Here is a 13518-nt window from a genome sequence, read left to right on the forward strand (position 1 = left end):
TGAATGTAGTTCCACTTCTGATTTCAGTAAAAAACATGATGTACCAAGTTTTGCCCACTTGACTGGCAAAACAGCCAAGCTAATAGACATGAGGTCTCTGTCTTTCCTTGCCTGTTTGTTCAGTGGGACCTTCAGTGTCCTGTGTACCTGCTTGGTGTGTGCCAGAAATAACCTAAGAGTACAATTCATGCAAGTTTTACCTGGGGGGCCAACAGGACCCGGAGGTCCTGGAGATCCAGGTGGACCTTGACCACCAATGCCGGGGATGCCTGGTGGGCCTGGGAGTCCTGGTGGTCCACTTGGTCCAGGGTCACCTAAAAGAGCGCTCTCGTTTAGTTAAATAGTGAACTCCGTTCAGAGATACTTGCTTTCAGAAGCAGAGTGCCTGCACATTGTACTTGAAATCTCATCCTTGTATGCAAACAAATATGGATCTAACACAGGAAAAAACACTCTTCAGAGGCTATTTCTGAAAGCCAGAGATTTGTCCTCACTCTGTGTGGAATGCATGCAGTTTACATTTATAGGCTACACAGAGACATGTTACTGCATCATAATCCACATCTAACTCAACAGATGCTCTCCAGCAAACCCGGCATGCTCTGCAGTTCAATACAGACAATGATTAACAGCAGGAATTCGTGAATTGCTAACCCTCTGCATGTTGAAGCACAGTGCATCTAAATGACAATTATTCTATTGAAAAAGTTTTACCCGCACATTAACAGGATTTGTCTTTAGAATACAGGCTTTCAGATACTGACCCACAGATTGGTATTTACTCCCTTGCTTGCTTGTCTTTTGAGAACACAAGTTTCCATTTACACAGGTGTGTCTGATGAGGAAAAATGGACCCTGAAGTAATTGCTCTAAAGTCAGCACTACTTGTATTTAACTGCCATATGACTCCAAGCACATCTACATTTTTTCAAGTTCCATAGGGAACAGAAAAGGGGAGAGTTCTCCATACCTTTGGGCCCTGGAGTTCCATCAAAACCTGCCCGTCCTGGGAGACCAGGGTTTCCTGGGAAGCCAGGGTCACCCTTAGGTCCTTGAACTCCTTTTGTGCCTGGTGGTCCAGGGGGTCCGGGGGGTCCTGGAACTCCAAATCCACGATCCCCCTGTAACAAATTAACAAATTTTTTAAAAGGGGTTTTTCTGATTTTAGCCTCCCCTAAAAATGTTGAAGTAGCAAAGAAAAAATGCCCACCCTCTTAGAGTTCAATTTCTTTTTTCCTACCCTCACTCAAACCTCAAGTAGAGAATGTGACTTCCCCGCCATCAAAAGCTGACAACAAGAGGTGAAATCCTCCCCACCAACTTCCCACTGCCACAGAAGAACCTCTAAGAAAGTGAATTTTTGTATTAAACAAGCAAACACAGACCTTCTGTCCTGGGAAACCAGGTGGTCCAGGAGGTCCATCTAGACCAGGGCGACCTGGAGTTCCTGGAGCTCCGGGAGGGCCTGGAGTCCCTGGGAAACCTACACAAGACATGGAGGTTAGGGCAGCAGAGAGGACACCAGAAAGCATTAGAACAACTCTTCCAGAAATGCTTAGGGCCCATGAAAAGTAATCTCTGAAAAGAGGTTCTGTGCTAGCTCAAGCATACTTGAGGGGTACTCATTTGGCTGAGATAAATTTTGAGTATAGTCTTTGCCACAGAGGATCTCTGGGATTCCTCTCAGAGGAGGGCAACTCCTCATGCTGTGTGCTCTAACAAAAATTATGAACAGTTCACATCTGAAACATCTTGAGGCAGCATTTGGAGATCATTTATTGATTCAAGCTCAAACATTCATAATTTCCCAAAGTTTTACCCATTTACTTCTGTGCCCTTGGTTTACTGAAAAATGTAAGTTCAGTGAACAGAGGAATAAGAGCTCAGCAGGTTTTTTTCCTGATGCTTCTGAAACTATTATAAAGATGTATAAAATCAAGACAAACATTTTTTTAAAGGATTCCAGAGACAGAAATCAACTCACTAGGAAAAAGCAAAGAGACACAACTGTCTACGTCCCCTCTTCCAGCCAGTACAGTACAGTAACATGGCTGTAAACATACCTTTTGGGCCTGGTGGACCTGGTAGTCCAATGCCAGGAATACCTGGCTCTCCCTTTGCACCTGGGATGCCTGGTAAGCCGCGCTGACCTGGCTGACCAGGATCTCCTGTAAAAAGAAGAAAATCAACATAGTTATCAAGAATCAGTCAGAATAAAAAGCTCTTGGAATTTCCTGGGTATCTAGTTGCTGCTTTACCTGGAAGACCTGGGTCACCATTTCTTCCTGGAGGACCAGGGGGGCCAGGAACTCCTGGCTCTGTAATAGTCTGGCCAGGGTCACCTTTTGGACCTAAAACCAAAAAGAAGAAATATGTATCACTCAGTAGGAGTTTCTTTTCTGTTTTTCTTTGAGCAGAAAAAGATGCTAGCCACATCCCAAGCTTACAAAGAACTTAAACACCAGCAACAATTTACCCTATAGGCTATCTGCCTCTGAGCCACATACAGCACTTACAGGCTTAGAAGCATTGTTTAATGTTAAGACAGTTTTCTTGAAACGTTATTTTTTTCTAGCTTTCTCCTAGGTACCATCATGCAGATAGTATTTTCCATAGCTGACACTAGCACAACTTGATCGGGATCTGTGTAGTGGACAAGAAAGTAACAAAACCAAACTTGTTCAAAGCAAACCCTTGTTTTCAAAACTTGTTGTAGTTGCAGTATTATTAAGCATAAGCCAGATGGTAGTTACAATGTATTTCCACTATAGTTAGTGGAGAAGGAAGAGCTTCTCTAGAGGTCACAGCAGAAGGGTGAGTAACACAGCACAAATTCTGCTCACTTTGCAATTCTGTGATGACCTTCAATAAGGGAGCTTGTAAATACCAGGTCTTACAATGCCTTTGGGAAAAACTTAAAAGCAGCATTATGTTCTGACAACTATCCGGAGCAAAAGGACAAAACTTGATTTTACAGCTTTTGTTCTATAGCACACAGAGACCAACTCACCAGGAACTCCAGGAGGCCCTGGACGGCCTGATACACCTTGGATGCCTTTTTCACCAGGTGAACCTTGTGGACCAAAACCAGGAGGTCCAGGAAGTCCTTTGTCTCCAGGAAGACCTGGTATTCCTGGATCACCTGGAATACCCATCTCTCCTTTGAATGCAACACTGCCCTGAAAAAAGGCAGAGCAGAATGGGAAAGAGGAACATGTATTTACTAGCAAAGGACTAAAGTTTTTCATTGCTTCTGTTTTGAAACTCTTTGGCAGTTTCCATCCTTGTAGGTCTCAAGGCCATTAGCTGCCTACATCTTACTAACATGGTAGAGATAAGGGCTAAACCTGGCTACTTAATTCTTCACACTGCATAGGTAAAATGTAGACAATGGCAGAAAGGACCATCTGACACTACCCCAGAGAAGTCTCAGCTTGTTTTTAGGGGCATTGACAGATTCAGGGAGTACCTCTCTATGTCATCACTAGATTGACACCTACTGAAGAGAATTAGCATGTTAGTCACATTCAGAAAAAAGCGCATTTGCCAGTCCTCTTATCTGCACTATGTCAAATACATCCAGGTCTTCCCAAAACATCTGTCCAATCAAAGACAGCATAAAATGGAACTCACAGGTTCCCCTTTAGGCCCAGGTAGACCTGGCAGTCCATCTCGTCCAGGAGTGCCATCTATGCCAGGAAGACCCGGAGGTCCTGGGAAGCCAGGGTCTCCTTTGTCACCTTTCATTCTTGGTGAAGTCAGGACATCCCCTGGGTCTCCTTTAGGACCAGGTCTCCCAGGAGCACCTGGGGACCCTGGAAATCCCTGAGGGGGAAGAAAAAAAAAGAAAAAAAAAAAAGGCATTTTAGTTTTTCTTTCAGTCCCTCTCTGAGTTTATAAGATATAGATATAAGATATATTTTATATATATAAAATTTATTATTTATTTATTATTATATATATTTATAAGATATAAGAATTATGCATTCAAGCTAGTTATGGATGAAAAAAGAAGTGTTAAACAAGAATTCATGTCTGCTGTGCACAGATCTACCAAACATGCAAGACAAATGAGACACTATTTTCCCACCAGAACATAACACCACCACTTACTGGTGGCCCTACAAGGCCAGTTAATCCAGGAAGCCCCTTTTCACCTTTTGGTCCAGGAAAACCAGGAGAACCTGAGTAGTGCAGAAAAACATAAAAGCAAAACATAAAACTGTAGAATCTGTAAATATCAAGGCATGCTGTTTGCATAAGATAATAGCTAAGTTGTTTTAAAACCAGGCAAGGTTTAGTCTGGGTTTTTTTGAGAGCTTGATTTTATTTGAGCAGAACAAAATTTGCAAATCTAAGTTACATCAGTAGTGTCAAAAAATGTCACACTTTTTAAAAGCTCCAGCTCCTCTATCATTTCAGGAATAGCAAGTAGTAAAAGTTAATTTCTCTCTTTCAGTTAAATCTATAGCAGACCATAAACCTTCAATATGCAGAATGCTTGCAAGTCTGTGTTTGATAATTTCTGTTTTGAAAGACTAGATTTTAAAAAAATGAGTGATTGTTTTGCACATATCCAGCCTGTTTCTTCCTAACACTCCCCAGTTGTGCAAAAAGGACATGCACCAACTATATACTGGAGCTGGCAACTGTGCATCTGAATTTTTAAACAATACACAGATATATCATTAGCATTATACACAGATACTCAGATACAAAAATGACTTTATGGAATATATTAAGCAAAATAGTGAAGACTACAGCCTTACCTGGACTACCTGGAGGTCCTGGTGGTCCTCTCTCCCCAGGAGGTCCAGTTACTCCAGTTCCTATGCAATTGAAGCATGTGTCTCCTTGATCACCTAAAAAGATTTGCATTGAAAAAGCATACTTGAGCACAACAGCAATTGTTTTCCTTCTACTGATCTATAGTACCAAGTCTAAAGTGACTATTTTATGTAATTATGTGATCACTTCAATATTAGAAGGTTTCCCCCGTGAAAGCCAAACTGAAGCTTTTTGGTTGCTAGGAGTCAGACAACCAATATCAGATATGATTAGAATTTATTTAGGATAGTGCAAAAGAAATGAAAACAAAAAAAATGCTTTCAATAATAAAAAATAAAACTGGACTTTTTTTCCTCAGCAAAAGAGTCCTCTTCTAAAGCAGGTACTTGACACTTCAAAACTACAACTCTAAAACACATACATCAAAATCCCAAACTTTAATTAAACTCCAAGAGCGCAAAATAAATACTGGGAATGTTTCATTGATTTGACAATAGGCTAAACTTATTTCGTTAAAAAAAAAAAAAAAAAAAAAGAATAGAATGGTTTCAGGAAAGTTAGGACTTTCTTTCACACACAGACTTTTCTGACATTTGTCAATCTAGTATTTAAGCACTTCATTTAGGTTAATTAATTAATCCTTACAATCTCCATGAGAAAAAAGACTTCTGTTTGAAAGGAGTACAAAATTAAGTGAGATGCCCAAAGTCATCTAGGATGTCCATGGTTGAGCTAGGAAAAGATTCTCACTTACCTATATCAGCATCCTCATTGCAAGGTTGTCTTTTTGGAAACAAGGACACACATTAAAGACGTCTTTCTTTTGTTTACCAAACAAACAAACTCATTGTAGATTGACCAACTCAAATTAGGAATCTTGCATTTATAATTTCAATGTTGCTTTCCATAAAAAATGTCAAATTTATTCATGAAGTAAATATAAAGCTTCTTCACATAGAGTTGGCAACTGCTGTTACAAAGCACTTTGTTTCTATCTACCTGGGAGGTACACATAAACCTGAAGCTCCATTTTACTTTAATCATGATCCATGCTAGGCCCTAGCATTGGTTGTACCCTCAGTCACTTCGAGATTCCTGTGCTTTAACACTAGATGAGGGACTATCCTATGCCCAAACAAACCAGCTTTCTTACTCAGAAACAGAAAATACCCGCACTCAACCCTACTGCGAAGAGACACTATTTATCCTTATTTAATGCAGGCTTTACATTGTTTAAAGAAGTTTTAACAAAAAGAGAAAAAACAAGATAGCCATGACACTGCACCTTTTTGGCCTCGCTCCCCTGTAAAGCCTTGTTGTCCTGGAATTCCTGGAGGACCTGGTGGCCCCTGCTCACATAACCCTTCACCTAAGGAGAATTGGGAGAGGTTTCATGATCATATTTGTGTTAGACTGACGGCAGCACCGAATACATGTATTGAGTACAAAAATGTACTTCCTAGTATTTGTGTGGATATTCTAATATACCCACACAATCACAGACCAAACATTTTGGCAATTCAGACAGAGGATTGCTAATGAAAACCCACCAATGTAATCCAAACTTAAAAGGAAACAATCAGTGATGTTACACAACAATCATCAGTTCTCCTTTACAATCTCAACTATCTCCCACTACTTCCCACAGCCTACGCAATTCCACCTCTATACTACATTCTGCTATTCAGCCTCATATCATAAAAGTAAGCGTATGAAATATCATCAGTGAGGGGACTTAAGATGCCAATGCCATCTAGATACTAAATTCCTCCCTGAACCATGTTAGCCCCACTCCACTACAGCTTTCCAGTTCTCATATTCCATCTCCTATTCCCTACTTCCCATATACCAAAAAGGAGCTAAGAGCCTTCATCCAAAGTGTCCATTCCCAAGCTAATTTTGTGCCATCGACACACTAGAATATTTATGAAATGAAACTGGAATTCTGTGAAAAATTACTCCTTTGACTCTCCTGGTATCACAACTCTTACTAGGGCATAGTCTCTCCAAGCATTTATTAGATCATATCATGAAAGCTAAATTTAGTCAAGACAGTGTCAAACTGGTTACCTCCTGCTTTATGCACAAATTTTAATGTAACTTTCACTAGATGGATTAAATAGGATGTAACATAAATTGGAAAAATACTTCATTTTGTACATCTGGGTCAAATCTGCTTGGCCCTGGAGGACTGTCATTATCACGTGAGTTAGCACAAAGGTCCCTCAAGTTTGACAAGATTTCTTCTCCAGTCTAGCTGAATCTCACAGGTAAGTCACAGCAGGGCTCACTTGAGGTCTATGTGGTTATCACTTACCAGGAGGAACAGATGGTGCAGGTGGCCCTGGGGGACCTGGTGGTCCTGGAGGTCCTCGTGGTCCATCAAGCCCTGGTTGCCCAGGAATAGAAACGCCAGGTAAACCTGGATCTCCCTTCTGTCCTCTCTCACCAGGCAAGCCAGGTGGGCCAGGTGGTCCAACAGTAGTGATGCCTAAGATGGGAAGAACTTAGTTCCTTGATAGCTCAAAGGTTTAAATCACTTTTTCACAAGGATACCAATGATATACGAAGAATAACATGCTACAGATAAGACTGTGTATTTCCATGTAAGTACTCTATAACATTTCTGTTACGGAATCAAACTACATGTTGATGTGCAGTGTTTGACATATGCACTTTTGCATTTTCAGAGATTTTTGTTTGAAAAATTGACGTGAGACTCAACAACTAAATTTATGAAGGAAAAAAAAAACCCCAGAACTAATGAAAGAAATTACTGATGGAAAAAAGAACATTTATAAGCTGTAACATTAGAATCATAATGTTCTTCTCTGCGCATGTATAAGGCAAATACAGGTGTCACCGCTCACTCCCATTGTAGACTCAAATCATCTCCTCCTTTAGTACTGGCCAATGTACAGCAGAGACTAGGTTTGATGGCCAGGTGCCAGGCTTCTGGTACACAATACTTTCTCTGTGTAATGCAATGGATAATGTATGTTATAGGCAAGTGATATGAGATGAATTACCCCTAAGACCATTAAGCTAGTATGTGTTTGACAGCCTTGATGATTAGCATCCTCTGTACACCACAGCACGGGCAATGAGTGTTCAGAATTCCTCGTATTATCCCCATAAGCTAAGGGCCACCCTTCAAGCTCCAAGGTAGCTCTAAATAGTTCTGCTTTCACTTTCTACTCAGTCCATCTGTCAAAAGGAGCGTGAAAAGACTGTGAAGCTAAATATCCATCCATGTATTTGAGCGTACAACTTATTTTAATGCTTGTACTCCTACCTGGAGAACCTGGCAAGCCAGGTGGGCCCGGCCTACCAGAGAATCCACGCTCCCCTTTGGCTCCTGGAAGTCCTGGCAATCCTTTGCTACCTTTTGGTCCCACTGTTGCATCAATGCCTGGTCTTGAAATGACCTGTAAATGTTTCATGTTCATGTGAAACAACTTGCCAAGAAAAAAGTCACTGAACAGTAAAGAGATGTGAGGGAAGAGAAGTTCAACATACTTCGAACCTTATACGAATGACAGGATGCTTTTCCCGCTCCACTGAATTACCAGGTAAAATTCCAGTAAAGCGCGCTCCCCAATAGGAAGCACTTTTACTGCCAAGCCAACATGGTTAGAAAAGACTTCAGTGAAGCTGACTGAATTTCTGCTGGTCTGAGGTTATTGTCTAGCCTTGTGTTTGTAACCTAGCAAATCCTAGAGCACAGAATCTATCTTGAAAGAAGGAAACAATCATTTCTATTAGTGAATATATGAAATCTTTACTGGTTCCATTATTGTTCTACCTGGAGATGGGACTAATGGTCACCCAAGAACTATGATGAAACAACACAGTCAACCAAATGCAGAAAGAAAAGGATCAGCAACTTACAATTCCAGGAGGACCAGGGGGACCAATGTCACCTTTTTCACCCTACCAATGAAATTAAGAGCATTTTTTATACTGCGCATTGGTACACAAGAAAGTTATTGCAAATATTGCCCAACACTGTAATAGCATAGGCAATTCAATTACTACTCAGACAGAACTGAACTCAGCGATGGCAGATTTTCAAGCTACTATAGTAATGACAAAAAACCTGGCATACCTTTTCACCATCTCTTCCTGGAGCACCATTTATTCCAGGCCCACCAGGTAAACCCTTCAGGAAAAGAGAAAGATAATCACACCCAGATCTTCTCCATATCAGAAGAAAAGCTTATAAGGAGTATGCTTAGATTAGAAATGTATGAGTTACTCACATCCCTACCAGGCTGACCAGGTTCTCCATCTTTGCCAGGCTTTCCCTTCAAAGACATAAACACACATTGAAATAAAATGCTTCAGTGGTGAAGAATTCTTATGGAAATTGTTATTTATTTCTCATTTTTCAATAAACCAAATTTTCTCTAGAATGCAGTCCTTGTGACGAATATGTCAAAGGCATCAACTAAGTATAATCAATGGAGTTATCTAAACTGAGGTTTTCATGTTGAAAACCAGAGCTTAAAACCATGACAAGTCTCAAAGAAATGTTGTGTGAATACAGCACAAAATGATCTCCAGTTAACTATTGCTGATTCACTGTGTTTAACAACCCCGTTTATTTTAACATTAGGGAAATCCTTTCTTTGGAAAACAGATCCTGACTCCCTAAACACTAGAACATTACATTTAATTAGGAAATTAATATAATGTTGACCAGTGAAATGAAATACAAACATTTCTGTGTTTGAATTTTAACTCTCCTTTAAACCAAATGCCATTTCCTGAAGAATAGTATCAACAAAAATATAAAGCGCAGTTCTGCTCAAAAAAGTGACTTCTAAAAACCATATATTCGTGCTGAACAGATTTGCTATTGCTGCAACAAAAGTAGTGCAAGCTCCACTTTTTTCCAGACCATTCACTGCATAAGACAAATAGAACTCTATTGTTAGCATTACAGAAGCAGTATGTATGGGGGACACCTGCTGGAACATAACTAGAACAGGTGATTAAGTTTCACCACAGTGCCAAGATCAACTCTCAGTCATTGAGAAGTTGATAATAAGACCTGACAGATAAAGTCTATTGGAGTATAATGTGATTTGTGAATTCTTTATTATTAGTGATGATCAAAAATGAGGTTATAAGATTTCCTGTGAATTTGTGGAACTACCTGTTTGATTACATATACTGGCATTTTTATGAGTATATCTGAAATGGGTTTGAGCCACACAGAATCACATGGAGCCCTAAAAGGCACTTTTAGAGTAACTTAAACTGCACTTTAAGTATGCAACATGCCCAAATTCAGAGTAATTAAAAAAAAAAAATATTGGTAAACAAGCTTTCAGCAACAGGCATCTGCCATATCCCCTCAGGACTTTTATCCTTTCAGATCTTTGCAAATTTATGTGGTTCCCATTTACTTTTGCAGAGAGAAGCAACTTGGAAAATACAATTAAAAAACAACTCAAAATATAATGAGAATTTTTGGCTTTGTAAATCTGCCTCATTTATTATGTTCCTTAAAGAAGGCAAATCAAAGCCCTCCTATAAATCTCAGCAAGTAAGAAGGATTTTATCTAGAATACCAAACATTTGTTTCCATTGTATTTATTTCCTATGGAAACTGGAAAACCTATTACCAACATGTTTCTAAGCAGTGTTTATATATTGTCCAATTAAGCTGAGTAAGTCTTGTGTTTTGGTGTTCAAAGCTGTCCATTATGTTGATGAAACTATGGGTTCAGTAGCTGTGAAAGTGAAAACAGAATGTTTGAGCTGGTAGCAACTTGACTTTTCTTTGCTGGTCCAGCCCATGTTATTTTCATCCTATTTCTTAGCACTTCTGTGATCTTCCTCAGCTTTTCTGAGTTGTGATATCCAAGTAAATTTAAATTCCAGGATGGATTTGAGTCTAGACAGGAACAAAGTGACTTATGCTATCCTTAGATGCAGCTATCCTGACTCGTCCCCTCCCCAGATAGCACATAAAATGAAATAGTCTCTTGGGAAATAACAAATGGACTTTTGGTCTTAATGCAGTGTTCAGAGACTTGGTTTTGTGACTCACCTCACAAGTAAACCCACTGAGAATGAGTTTACATAGAACAGCTTAAATATATACCAATCTCATGCTGCTTGGCAACCCAGTACATAGCAAACTGAAAGAAGACCCTCTCTAAAAGGAAAGGGAAAACTGCTGCTTCAGTCAAGCAGCCCAACAACTTTGAAGAAGATTTCCACACGTAACCAGATAACATCATTCAAATTATTTTCTCCTGCCCCCAAAACCAAGATCTACATGTAGATAATTCTATCAGAAAGCACCAAGAGATCCATAGCTAGAAGCACTTTCATGAATCAGATGCGTCATCTACTAGTTTGCCAGGTTATGGAAAAAAAAAGAAATCTCTTACCCAGAGGCTGATGGCCCCACCTGAATTCAACATTTGCTCAATTCTCAAAGATAACACTGATTGGTAAGATAAATGTTTGGTTAAACAGACTACTTACTCTTTTGCCTGGTTCTCCTTGCTCACCTTTTTCACCTTTTACGCCACCGGGAAGACCCTGGACACACAAACATCATCTTAAACTGAGCCCACAAGCCAGAGTAGAATGAATTTACAGTTCATACAGATGCAACAAAAAAAGAACTAAAAGAGGACTACTCACAGGAGGGCCTTGTGGCCCAGGAAGTCCTGGTGGGCCTGGATCACCTGGAATACCCTGTCAAGCATGGGGAAAGAAAAAGAGGATTAAAGCCTCCATCACTCCCTAGTAGCTCAGTTGATTGTTTTTTTTACATAGAATCTTTTTTTGCTGTCATTTAGATTTCCAAGTACTTTGAACAGTAAAGGATCATATTTATTCTTTCTTTGTGTGGAACTTCAAGTGCATCTATAAATTTTATTAACTGCTCATCCTGTTTATTTAGATGATTCACTCCACTAAGACACAACTGCCTCCTGCGTGCACTGCAGCTGGTTTGGTGGCCTGCAGCTGCTATACAATAATAAAAAGAAGGAAGAAAAAAAGGAAAGAAAGAAAGAACAAATGCCAGATCCTGCTGAAATTACAGGAGCAACAGTCATTAGGTGCCTGGTAATTGCTGAAGTTGTGAGGCCGTCAGGATCAATAGCATGTTCATCAGAAAAGTGTCACAGGATCACTGTGTTAAAAAGTTAGGGTTTCTATTTTGTCTTATTACACCTTTGTACAAGTTCTTAAATCTCTTCACCATTAACCTAAAAATAAGTTACAGGCTATTGAACTCACAAAAGGTTTCTATGCAAGTTTCTGTTATTTTCTTGGAGGCCCAGACTTCTACAAGCCCATCTATATGCTTGATTTTTCAGTCAGAGATCATAGGTGGAGGTACACATCAGAACTTCATGTGTATTCCACAAAAAAATAAGTGTAATGTTGAAATTTTTTACTGATTGTGTACTACCAAGCATATCCTTTGTTGAAATAAAAACAAATTTTTAAACTTTGAAATCATTGTTAATGTTGGTCAAAGGCAATGCACTCAGACTGTGTTTGTAAGTCCTAGTGCTTTAAAAGGAATGTAGTTAGAATGCTTTTATTTTGTACATTTATATAACTTAATGCCAGTATAATTAGTCCTTCAGAGATCCCTGATGACAGAGGCAAATTACTCTGACCCTAATAAAGCCAGATGAATTTTTGCTTCAACTACAGTGTGGTCAAAATGTCACCTTGTGTTTTCTTAGAACTATAAAGACACACAGTGCTGCTCTTTACCTTCTGTCCTACTGTCTGGTAAAACAGAGGCAAAACTAGAGACTGAGACCTTTCTAGGATGACTGTGCATTGCAAACGTACACCAGTGGATAGCTCTAACTAATGCCTTAGAGGTCCCTACTGTTCTTCCAAAAGGGAGGGTAACAAATGCTTTTGATCAAGATGAAGGGCAGAATTGTCCTACATCCCGCCAAAATAAAATACTGCTTCATACCAAAGCGTTATTCTCTGACACATTTCCCAAGATGAAAAGGTGGAAAGGAAACTAATAGTTTAAAACTCAGTTACCACGGTGACATTTGCAAAATAACCAGAGCATAAGAACAATCACTCACCACTCTTGCCTCAAAATATCTACCTCAACTCTTCTATTACTCAGGGTGGTATCTGAGAATACCACAAAAACTTCGAAGAAAGTGTGAAAGCCAGGCACTCATGATCCTGCTGGTGCTGCTCAGACTATCTATGACTGGCACCCAGAATCAAACAGTACTGTGAAATGTTCCCCAGTGAAGAAGAAAGGAAAAAACATAACTTGAAAAATGGCAGCTCTCCCCATGACTTTTCGGCATTTATGGGTGGGGAAGGATCCATACAAATCAAACCAACGGTTTGAGCTTACTGTCATAATATGGCTTGATATTTACTTTTGAGAGGCCAGAAACAGGAAAAGCACTATATTCAGACCACAAGGAAGAAAGATCTCGGGGTATCACTAATGAAAAAAAAAAAGGAGGGGGAGGGGAGGGAAGGAAAAAAAAAAAAAGAAATTGAGTTAAAATTTTTGAAAGACTTATTCACAATGGATGACACAGCTGGTTGATTAATGGGAATCTGAATCCCCAGACAGCTTTGAAATTCGCAGTCTGGGTGTTCCAAGGAATGAGAATATTTTAACTGCTTTTACTGTTACTACAAACTTCCTTTAAGGGAGTTTCTTAAGAATAGTTATTTTACTAAGGGAAGTAACTG

The 13518-nt window shown here is 39.6% G+C and overlaps 1 protein-coding gene across 1 annotated transcript in view; it reads right to left on the bottom strand.

Annotated features, from left to right (window-relative positions):
• The window catches only part of COL4A5 (collagen type IV alpha 5 chain), an 89622-nt gene that overhangs the window by 31762 nt on the left and 44342 nt on the right, over positions 1 to 13518 (bottom strand). Inside the window, exons 14-30 of the mRNA XM_052813084.1 lie at positions 11455 to 11508; positions 11293 to 11349; positions 9051 to 9095; positions 8897 to 8950; positions 8680 to 8721; positions 8084 to 8216; positions 7106 to 7279; positions 6074 to 6157; positions 4770 to 4862; positions 4114 to 4184; positions 3634 to 3825; positions 3011 to 3179; positions 2259 to 2351; positions 2064 to 2168; positions 1386 to 1483; positions 971 to 1121; positions 201 to 314 (exon numbers count right to left, since the gene is read on the bottom strand). Coding sequence (XP_052669044.1) covers positions 201 to 314; positions 971 to 1121; positions 1386 to 1483; positions 2064 to 2168; positions 2259 to 2351; positions 3011 to 3179; positions 3634 to 3825; positions 4114 to 4184; positions 4770 to 4862; positions 6074 to 6157; positions 7106 to 7279; positions 8084 to 8216; positions 8680 to 8721; positions 8897 to 8950; positions 9051 to 9095; positions 11293 to 11349; positions 11455 to 11508 — 1729 coding nt within the window. The remainder of the gene's footprint in view (positions 1 to 200; positions 315 to 970; positions 1122 to 1385; positions 1484 to 2063; positions 2169 to 2258; positions 2352 to 3010; positions 3180 to 3633; positions 3826 to 4113; positions 4185 to 4769; positions 4863 to 6073; positions 6158 to 7105; positions 7280 to 8083; positions 8217 to 8679; positions 8722 to 8896; positions 8951 to 9050; positions 9096 to 11292; positions 11350 to 11454; positions 11509 to 13518) is intronic.

Source organism: Harpia harpyja, chromosome 18 (genome assembly GCF_026419915.1).
Source record: "Harpia harpyja isolate bHarHar1 chromosome 18, bHarHar1 primary haplotype, whole genome shotgun sequence".
NCBI classification, from domain to species: Eukaryota; Metazoa; Chordata; class Aves; order Accipitriformes; family Accipitridae; genus Harpia; species Harpia harpyja.